We start from the raw sequence: 11,069 nt of genomic DNA, 5'->3' as shown, positions 1-11,069 counted from the left end.
TCGTATCTTGGTATGATATTTGAGTTTCAACATAACTCTACATTGAAAAATATACTTCGTAAAAATGTATTATTAAATACTCCGCCTGGAGATGACTGATTGTCTCCTGAATCTCACAAGGTCACTGTGCTCTTGGGAACTTTCAGTGCAGCAGACATTTTGGTGTAACTTCCTCAGATCTGTACCTTGACACTGTGAGCTGTGTCTTGCCCTGACTCGGGCAGTGTCTTTGATGTCAGAGCTTAGTTTTTTCCTCTGTCAGCTGTGTAACTTTATATGGACAAGTGCATGCTTTTCCAAATGATGTCCACTCAGTTGAAAGTACTCCAGATGCAGAGTCATCCCAAAGATGATAAGGAGAAACGGGAGGCACTTGGGCTAAATTTTAAGTCTCATAGTTATTTTTGGTTTTTCTTTTCAGTTAATTTCTAAAATTCTGTTCTCCCTTCTCATTATGGGAAATAGTGGTAGGTTAATGAGGGAAATTTGATTAAAATGATCTTAATCTGCAATGTCAAAGGTAATTGCATTTGTATTGCCCCCTGGTAGACCAAAGATTGTACATTTTCCAGCACTCAAGTATTTTGCTTATAGACACAGATTTGTGCACATATAGTCGCTGGGCTAAATTTATACTCTTTATCTCACAACAATTATCTGACACAAAATAAGTTCTAACTCACATACAATTTGATAATCATATTTACAATAAGTTGCCACAAACATTAACTATAGTGTATGTTGTACTTTGTTACTGCAACAGGGACTGGTTTCTCTTGGAAAGTGTCAACTCATAAATTTCTTCAGCTCTCAGTTCCCTGTGTTCACCAGCAGATGGTGACAGAGGCCCTGAGTCCAGTTGACCGCTGTCCATGGTGCTGAAGAACAGTGTGACAAATAAACAGGGGTGGAAAGAGTACCAAAAAAATCTACTCAAGTAAAAGTACAGTTACCTTGATGAAATTTTACTCAAGTAAAAGTAAAAGTACTGGTGTAAAAATCTACTCAAGTAAAAGTAAAAAGTAGTTCATTTAAAATTTACTCAGAGTAAAAGTTACTTCGTTACTTTTTTATTTTTTTTTGGGGGGGGGGGGGGGAATAATGGCCAGAGATTGGCCTCACATTCTCCGTGCATGTCTCTGTGTTTCAAATTTGTCCCCTCTCCATCGATACACTGGTCTCCATCATCTTTTAGCTCCTGTGGCACCAACTTGATTCTGACCTTCTGACACTGCAGTTGTCCAGAGCCAATCAGATGGACAGTTGCAGTTACTGGCACTAAGGTTGTCACGACCATGATCATGATACTAAAATTTTCAACTCAATATCAATATTAAGGAAAATATTCGATACTCAATACCATTTTCAATACGGATAAAAAAAGAAAAGAAAAATCTCTCTCTCCCTCTTTCACTCACACACACCTGTTTTTTTTACTGTCTTTCCTGTCTGCTCTCAAGGAGGAGGAGGAGGAGGAGGAGGAGGGGGGGGGTTACTGTAGGTTCTGTCTCTCTTGCCTCTTTACTGTAACTGCTCTGAAGCAGTGGGCTGCTTGTCTGTTCTTTTGAGCATGGCCATGGATCTGACTGGGCTCCTACATTTAACTCAACGGACTGCCGGTCCGGCCTTCAGCCCCGGTGTGTCTGGCACGGTCACCATAAACGTAGCCGAATAGATGGACATGCCTGATAACGTTGTCTTTAATCATTAACGTCAGCTTTTAACCGCTAGCTGTGGCTAATGGCTAATATAAGACGACAACATAGCGACGAGCCCTGTTATGCACAAACTCACGTAGCGGTGAGGGGGAAAGAGGTGTGTACCTGCCTGCATAGATGACCTGCCTGCTGCTGTGTGCGTCTGTGAAGGGGGAGAAATCGAGGCGGCAGCAGCGTAGCTACTTTTGACAACCCACACAGAGTTAGCTATATATTTTTTACTTTGTAACTTAAGCTATTTAAAATGTAACTAAGTAAATTTCTTCCAACAATATGTACTCAAGTAAAAGTAAAAGTACTGATTTTAAAAATTACTCAAAAAAGTACAAGTAGGCCTACACAAAAAAGCTACTTAATTACAGTAACTTGAGTAAATGTAACTAGTTACTTTCCACCCCTGCAAATAAAGCCCTTTTATTACATTAATGCCAAAAGTTCAATGAGTAAAAAGGAACTGGACACTAAAATCAATAGTTAGATACTTTCTAAAAAACAAAACAAAAAAAGAAACACAGGGAAATTGGAAAATAGTAAATGACCTCATATAGGCTGATGCATTAAAACTCTTTGGCAGGACAATGATCCTCAACACTAAACTAAGGCAACCAAAGAGATTTTCAAAATAAAGAGGTGGAATATCCTTTACTAGAGGAAGCGAAAAAGGCCCAAGGGAGAATTATCAGAGAAATGTCTCACGATGTGATTGTAAGTGAATTAATTTGTCTTACTTCCTGTGGATCTGTGCAGTTAGTTTTGAATGTCTTATTTTTCCTCACTATGTGAGATGTATGTCACAATTCTTTCTTTAATTGTTGTAACCTTGCTCACATTAAAGCTGAGATTTTGCATTTTAAAGTCATCTGCATTTCAATTTTAATATTCTTTAGTACAAAACCCAAAGACCACAAAAGAGGTAGCTGTCCAAACTCTTATGGTCTGGACTGTGATGAAGTGCATTTACTCTGGTACAGTACCAAAGTCTAATTAAGAGACAATAATACTTTACTTGATTTTCACTCTGCAAGACTTCTTTTTTTTTCAGTTTTTATTTGGTTGTAACTTCTCCATATTGACTGTTTCACATCCATAGCACATGAGAACCTATATTAGAACCATATCGAATAAAACTGCACTGCTTTACTTCAGTTCTTTTACTACTGAACACAGGAGATATTCTTGCAGGTTATTACAGGTGACAGCAATCGGCTATGATCGTAACAGCTTCATCAAGCTGTGTGCCATTTCCAAGATGACTCAAGTGGTTATCTGAGCTGAGATTGTGTGTGAGAAGCTTTGAACCATATTTTAATTTGATATGAGTTTTTTTTCTCTCCCCCGTTTCTGAAGAAAGAGATTTATAAAAAAAAAATTAAAAAAAAGAGTATAAATGCCAGGGAGATGGAAGCGTGAAATCAAAGGTCATCTTATGAATGTAGAACTAATTAAATTCTTGACCACTAGAAAATGGAAAAAAGTTTTTTTCCCTGAAAATCTGAAATAAAGGAACAACGAACACAAATCAAACAAAAGGATGTTGCCTTGACATCAAAGAGGAATAAAAGTCGATGGGTTTGCATTCACAGCTCTGAAAAATACTGTGACTGTGGTTCTGTTTATGAGTTTAGATAGAAACGTGGTTCACGTACAAGTAGCCTCTTTACTTTGATGCCTAGTTTCCCCCCAGTTTTATTCAAATCATAGGAAACAAATTATACACATTAAATGGGGAGATACTTTGGAGAATTACCAACTCTGCAACCATTTTGTTCTTTGAAAACATCTCGGTCCATTTTGAGTTAAGTTTTTCAGATATGGGCAACAGAAGAGTCTGGAAAATTAAAATGGTTCAAGTCATGCTCAGAGTTGCATACTTTTCATCTGTCTTATCTACGGCCTTTATAGCCTACAAGAAAATTCAATTTGCATTTATATTAGAAAATGAGTTTGGCTCCAAGTGGCGCCATCTGATCCACCAGAAAATAACACCCCAATCTTTAGTATGAGATATGAGGACAACGGGGAGGTGATGGTTTACTGGTGATTAAAGTCATTTTAAACAGAAACAAACCTCGAAAGGTTTGACCTTTAATTCCACGCTGAAAAAGTGGACAACTATACCTTACTGCTAAGTGACCATTAAAAGTCAGCAGTGGCAGAAGCAGCTCCTCTCCTAAACACAACTCTCACAAACATGAGGAGAAACAAACTGATTAAAAAGAATATACTAAAAGACTGCAAAAGAGACATAAATGACCATGGACACAAAATGGCCAGAAAGTGAGTCATCGTAAAGAGACAACAAGAGAAGATGATTGCTCGGATGAAGGATGAGGAACAAGGATGAGTCACAAAGCAATTACCAGAGAAAGAGAAAACACCCTAGAAGAGAAACAAAATGACTATCAAGAGAAGCTAATTACGCTTTATGACCACCAAAGGACCACATGCTGGTATGTTCCCATAGACACAGTGAAGCAAGAAAAAAGAACTACATATGAATATTTCAGTGTAAACTTAATTAGATTTCATGAAGAGCTGGAACAAACTGGCCCAGAAAATATTTTCAATCAGCTTTGCATTGTGCATCCTATATAGCTGCTAAAATAAATTGAACTCCAGGTCATCCCATTATATGTGCGCATCATGAATTAAATCTACACTGAGCAGAGTATAAACCCACAGACTTTAAGCCTCTCAACAAGGAATAAGACTCATTTCTGGAGACATCTTTCAGACTAATCTTGACAGTTTTTTTTTCAGTCCGTACCGCGTAAAATGACGCACGCTCCAGCAGCAGGGCATAGACTTTATAAAGCCAGTCATTAAACGCATCAGGAGATTTGAGACTCTCTTGCTGAAGACCCTCACTGACTGTTATGTCTGTTGAGGATCCATTTGTTGAAAACCCTTTGGACACTGAGTTATGGGGTCTGAATGTCTCCGGTGTGGTTTTGGACTCCAAATTGGAGCAGCACCGGTACAACATCTGGCTTCCTGGCATCGGAGTCGCTGTTATCTATGGGATAATCATCGTCGTGGGTCTGGTTGGAAATGTCACATTAATGAAGACGTGCTTGTTGGTGAAGTCCATGCGGACCGTGCCCAACTTGTTCCTGTCCAGTCTGGCTCTGGGCGACCTGCTGCTGCTGGTGACCTGCGCTCCGGTGGACGCCAGTCGCTACCTGGTGGACGAGTGGCTCTTTGGCCGCGTGGGATGCAAAATGATCCCGTTCATCCAGCTCACCTCGGTGGGAGTGTCCGTGTTCACCCTCACTGCTCTGTCCGCTGACCGGTAGGCTGCACATCATCACACACTGTCTTCAAAAAAAAAAAGTGGCATTAACATCTAAACTACACTGTTAAGCCAGTATACACCACACTGGATTGATTCTGTTGTTACACCAATCACTGGCACGATATGATGTATGGTTTTGATGCACAACTCATCATCAATGTGGAACAGATACGTAAGAAATTCCACCATCTATCTAAATATACACCACCATCAGGTACCAAAATGCAGGAAAATATATATATTTCTGGGTATAATAGTCAATTGACTATGACAGTTATTGTTTGATTTCCCCATATTTAGAACCAGGTTATTTGAGTTAGTTCAAATTCCAGAAATAATTAGAAATGGCTTTGATATTTTAGAAATATTTATGTGTTTACATTGTGAAAATGTTGCATAATACCTCAATCTGCAGAGTGAAAAGTTCTTGCCTCCTAATTGATGGACAGCGGCACTGATTTTACCTTGTAAGAAAACACAAGAGCTGAGCTTGGCAATTAATTCTTGACCATTGAAACAAACATAAATTCATTACCTGCTTGTTGTTTGTTATTGTTCTGTCAAAGTTGATAGTGTCTTGCAAATTGACTCTAACATAATAACTAGGACTATATTGAACATTAATGATGATAATGATGGATTTTATTTTCATGTTCACCTAGGAAATAATGCAATAAAATTAATTTGATCAGAATAAGTTGTCAAATAAGGGAGACAGAGCAGGAGAAAGTGCTTAGAAAAGCCTAATAAAAAGCCTAATAAATCTGGAACTGATCAAGAAAAATATAAAAAGGGTTTAAAATGTGAATTATTTACTAAAACCAGACAATTATTCAGTGAAGTCTTCCCTGTCTCTTTGCCCACGGAATTAGACACAACCAAACGTTGATGCTGATATGCCATAATAACACACAAGGAGGCATCACATGCAAGTATGATAACTCATTTGTCTCAGAGGCAGCATTGCAGGGAGACCAGTCTGTTGGCGTTACAAGGTTACAAGCACTTAAACAGTGGCTGATGGGATGCTGCTGGGTTAAACCATTAAATTCACCAAAACAACAACAAAAACATGATAGTTTCCACAGTATTTGGTGGAAAATCATTTTTCCTTTAACTTTAAACAAAACCCTGTAGGTTTGAAAATATAAATTAATGTTCCATCAAATTATGTTTATTGTTGCCAGACTTGCATCCAATTTTTGCATAATTTTTTGAATAACAAGGATTTTTTTTAATCAATAAAAATGTTTCATAGTGCAGTACAGTAGAGGAGGTCTCTCTCTTTGGTCCCGAAAATATTGATAATAATAATAATAATTATACAATTTATTTATAGGCACCTTTCAGGACACACAAGGTCACCATACAAAAGATATAAAAGACAAAGTTTAAAACAAAATAAAACAGCAATGAAGTGCAATAATGAGGTCATTCCAGTCCCAGGATTAAAGGGAATATGCTTGTCAGAAGAGGTTTTAAGACAGGATGTGAAGGAGAGGGTTAGGGAGAGTTCATGAGGCGGGGGTCCGAGTGGCTCTCAACCCCGCGGTCGACAAGCGTGCAGGTGGGTTGGAGAGTTGGATGGAGTATGGCTGGGATGTTATTGTGAAGGAGCTCAGAAAGGCACAGAAGGGCCAGGTTGTTGATGGACTGGAAGGTGGGAAGTAAGATTTTATAATTAATAGGGAATTTAACAGGAAACCAATGGAGTTGCTGCTGGACAGGTGTATTATGACTGAAGGAGGGGATGTTGGTGATAATTCGGGCGGCAGAGTTTACGATTATAGAGTAAACAGAAGAGACGGGAATTACAAATTAACAACCAGGGTGTGGACCATAGCAGAGAAGGGTGCAGACATGACATGTTTTTATAGAAGGAAATAAAATGAGCATGTGACATTATTTCAGTACTGGACTGGATGGTTTGTCACAAAGCATACCATCTAAAAATATGATTTGATTAAAGTGCAGAGCTGATTGAACAGCTTCTTGTGCTGAAATAATATTGGGAGAAAAGAACATTTAACAATTAAAATCAGTTGTGATTAACAAACTATCTTGTCAATCGGTAACTCATCCTGTCCGGGGGCAAGTATCGTCCTCTGTGACTTTTTATTCTGATTGCCTACTCCTAATTGAAATCTCTCCTCTGTATAATTAACAGCCAGATCAGATTTTTGTGATGATCTTTCTGTGATTGGAAAGAGAAACTGAGCCTCTGGCAGGCAGCTATACTCTGAAATCAGGAAGAGAGGATAAATCGTCTTTCTGCAGGAGTTTGTGATTACATGCATGATTAAAAAACTTGAATGAGGTAATCAGACTTTATCTTGGTGTGAGGAGGGAGAAAGAAAACAACTATTATCCCACAAACTGCTCTAATTCTTCTCATAGGTACAAAGCTATTGTCAAACCGCTGGACATCCACAGGTCCAGTGCCACGCTCAGCATCTGTTTACGTGCGGGGATGATCTGGCTGCTCTCCGTGACCCTGGCCATCCCCGAGGCCGTCTTCTCCGACCTGCACGCCTTCACCACCGTCCACACCAACGAGACCTTTGTGACCTGCGCGCCCTACCCTCACGCCGGGGAGCTGCACCCCAAGATCCACTCCACCGCCTCCTTCCTCATCTTCTACCTCATCCCGCTCCTCATCATATCCGTCTACTACTGCTTCATCGCCCGCAGTCTGGTCAGGAGCTCCGTGGATATCCCCACGGAGGGAAATCTGCACCTCCAGAAACAGGTCTCAGCGAGGAGTTCCCCAGCCTTATTTTACTTACAGTGTGGTCTCTCCATGTCAGGAAATAAGAACAAAGCCATAAAGTTCCCCCAAACCTTTTAAAACAGTCATCCGAAGTGTACTTGTGAGAGATATTTGCTTTATTGTGGAAAGATCATGGGCTACAGCCAGCAACCGGTTAGCTTAGTTTATCTTAACGCAACTTGGCTTAAAGTAGAAGCAGTGGAAAGTATCTACCTTGGCTTTGTCCCAATATAATAAAGTTAACGACACTTGGCATCGTTTCAAAGTTCATTGACTTACATGTTGTTATTGTAAAACCAGTTTCACAAATTATTGGCAGTTGGCATGTTTGGGACTTTCTGACAGGAGCCAGTACAACCAGTCCAATGTAGCCTAACCCATCAGCTACATTGCACGGAGTAATTACATGAGGTTTATGTGAGTTTTACACGTGCTAGCAGGCACGCTTTCCTACCTGTTGTTAAACAGGCCTGTGAGCTGTAACCCTGCAAAAAAGTGGATATCATTTTTCATCTCAGTGCCCTCTACTGTAAATATTGTCATTATATGGTGACAACCCTCCTGCTATCTTGTCATAGCCCCATATGTACGGCAGTGGTCCCCAGCATGGGCCCCACGAGGGGTCAAAAGACAAATCTGAAGGGTCAATAGATGATTAAAAAGAGGGCAGGAGCAAAAGTAGTATTAAATGTATTACCTCACGATGGGGCAAGGATCACCAAAGCTGAGAAGATTCATCCTCAGGGGAAGAAAAAACATCTGTTCAAAACTTTATGGAGATCCATCCAGTCGTTGTTGAGATGTTTCAGTCTGCAATAAAATTTATGGACAAACAAAGTGACAAATAAATTGATAATGAGAAACTATTTCTATACAACATTTCCACATACCGTTTTCAACGACACACACATATCATATTATTGTTGATGTAAATGCACAGCTTTGTGTGTAGAAGCTGATTTCTTCTCTCTCTTGTCAGATTAAGGCCAGGAAGCGTCTGGCCAAAACCGTGCTGGTGTTTGTTGGTTTGTTCGCCGTCTGCTGGCTGCCCAGCCACGTGATCTACCTGTACCGCTCCTACCACTACGACCAGGTGGACACCTCGCTGGGCCACTTCATCGCCAGTGTGTGCGCTCGCATCTTGGCCTTCACCAACTCCTGCGTGAACCCGTTTGCCCTTTACTTAATGAGCAAAAGCTTCAGTAAGCACTTTAACAAGCAGCTCTGCTGCAGCTCCCCCAGGCAGCTGAACAGCCAGAACAGTGTGAGAACAAATATTACAACCGTCTGAAGGCATCTGCTGTTTTCATAAACTAACAGCATCTGTGCTGTAGTTGTCATGTCATGTCAAGTCATGTTAATCCTCACTTTGATTTCAGGCAACCATGTGTTTACCCCTGATTTAGGAATGTCAGCTTCAGTGTGGTGAACAGACACTGTGGTAATTTTAATGATCAATTATTTTTTTGAAGTGGTGCAGCACCAAGCACCGGTACAAAACATCTTTGCTTTAAGTGGATCTTTGTCCACTGATAAATAACTGTGATTTAAGAAAAAGCTCTGATAGTCTGTAGGTTTTCTCTGTATCTTCAATCTGTTCTGGTGTAAACACAAAGTGTCTTTGATTAAAAAAAAATCTATAATTTACTACGATCATTTCATCACTTGGTAACAGCTGAATAGAAGCAGTGAAAACCATTTGTGAAAAAAAAACTTGATATCAGCTCTATTATCTATGTTTATTTAAAAAATGTTCTGTGCCATTATTTAAAAAAACAAAAACATAAGTGATGATGGATAAGGAGCAGAAACTTTATTGATTGTAAAATACTCAAAATGAGACATGTCTATTATTCTGTGTAGCCTACTGGGGAAAAAATAAGTTTTATACGAGATTATTAATATATTTGTCAAATGTTATTTAATGAACTATCAAATGTCATGTGTTGTGTACATACAGATATTCTTGTTAAATGTTACGATGTGTTTGTTTTGTTGGCTCTGCTTCTCTGGGCTTCAATGTTTGAAGACAGTAACCAGTTGAATGTCTGTTAGCATGCTGATATTAACATTTATCTCAAAGCACTGATCCACCAGCAGGGCTGTAAACTCCTCTCCCTTGATCACTTACTTGAAAAGTAATAAAACCTACTGCTGATTCATTTTCTGTTTACTGACGAATGAATGAATGAATCATCATAATCAGTCTAACTAATAGTCTCATACAGACGACTGAACAGTGACATGAATTTGTTGTTGTTTTGTACCATTGTCACCATTAATGAGTTGAAAACACTTGGATGTCTCTGTGTTATTACACTATTTATTACACTTAGTCTGAGCTGCACAAGCTGCTTCTGTGACAATGACCTTCACCTGTTAAATCACCTCAAATAAAGATATAAAACTTTTATTGAAACTGATTTGTATCACAGAGGAGAGTCCTTTACTCCACTGACCTTTTCCCATGCAGCAACACAAACTACTGGAGCGTAAAGCTGAGCTATGAGCTGTAACTCTTGGAAGTGTCACACGGGATTTAGCCTGAGGAACTTCTTTTTGCATGTCACTGGACTGTAGCCACAACAAAGATGCTTTGCTCCAAGTGGAGACAATGAAATCTATCAACACATAAAATAATAAATAATGAAACAGAAACCACAGCAAATTCACTGTAACCCTTTCGCTGAAGACAGAGGCTTTTCTTTTGCTGTTTTAGGAAACAAATGTCAAGTGAAATCAGCTCAAATGGGACTTTTCTCTACAGAGGTGACCTTTCAGGGTGGCATTTGAATAAAGGAGATTAATTCCCCTTGAGATGCACCAACAAATCTGGGGTGCCCAGAGTTTTCTAAAAAAAAAAAATCCTTAACTCCTTAATGTTTTTATCATTTTGTTTCATTTTGTAACATTTGGTATGTAAGATTCAATAATTAATGTGTTTATAATAGATCCTACAGGCAAAAATACAAAAATGTTTAGCCTATATCGGTATATTATGTTTACGAGGATGTGACAAGTGGCTCCAAAAATTGGGATTTACACACTCCCAGCTTTTCTGAGAGGTCTAGAAATAATCTGTTTATTCCATTCAGAGAAAAAGATCCAATCTAATCTTTTTTTTTATTCCATTCAGACACAACAGCGACATAAACAATCCTGATTTTCATTTGCTGATGGCTCCAAAGCCAAAGATCAAATCTGTCATGGAAATCCCTCAGTCCTCAGTCTTATCTTGTGCTTCACCCTCTTTCTTTTACTTTCTTTCTTTTCTACTTTGTACTAC

The 11,069-nt window shown here is 39.1% G+C and overlaps 1 protein-coding gene across 1 annotated transcript; it reads left to right on the top strand.

Moving 5' to 3' along the window:
* The first annotated feature begins 4,391 nt into the window (after positions 1–4,391).
* LOC146965159 (gastrin-releasing peptide receptor-like) lies at positions 4,392–9,114 on the top strand. The gene is made up of 3 exons (XM_085764973.1): positions 4,392–5,010; positions 7,411–7,762; positions 8,763–9,114. Exons 1-3 carry the CDS (start codon positions 4,595–4,597, stop codon positions 9,072–9,074), a joined length of 1,080 nt encoding a protein of 359 aa, XP_085621099.1. The 5' UTR covers positions 4,392–4,594; the 3' UTR covers positions 9,075–9,114.
* The last annotated feature ends 1,955 nt before the right edge of the window (positions 9,115–11,069 follow it).

Source organism: Trachurus japonicus, chromosome 21 (assembly GCF_045865225.1).
Source record: "Trachurus japonicus isolate A0001 chromosome 21, Traja_1.0".
In the NCBI taxonomy this organism is placed as follows: Eukaryota; Metazoa; Chordata; class Actinopteri; order Carangiformes; family Carangidae; genus Trachurus; species Trachurus japonicus.
The sequence above is the reverse complement of the archived record's forward strand: the minus strand, read 5'-3'. Positions and strand labels throughout refer to the sequence as shown.

Coding starts and splice junctions, on each gene's coding strand:
- LOC146965159 (XM_085764973.1), top strand. CDS start 4,595: ATGTCTGTTGAGGATCCATTTGTTGAAAACCCTTTGGACACTGAGTTA. Junction 5,011..7,410: donor ACTGCTCTGTCCGCTGACCG/GTAGGCTGCACA, acceptor TTCTTCTCATAG/GTACAAAGCTATTGTCAAAC. Junction 7,763..8,762: donor ATCTGCACCTCCAGAAACAG/GTCTCAGCGAGG, acceptor CTCTCTTGTCAG/ATTAAGGCCAGGAAGCGTCT.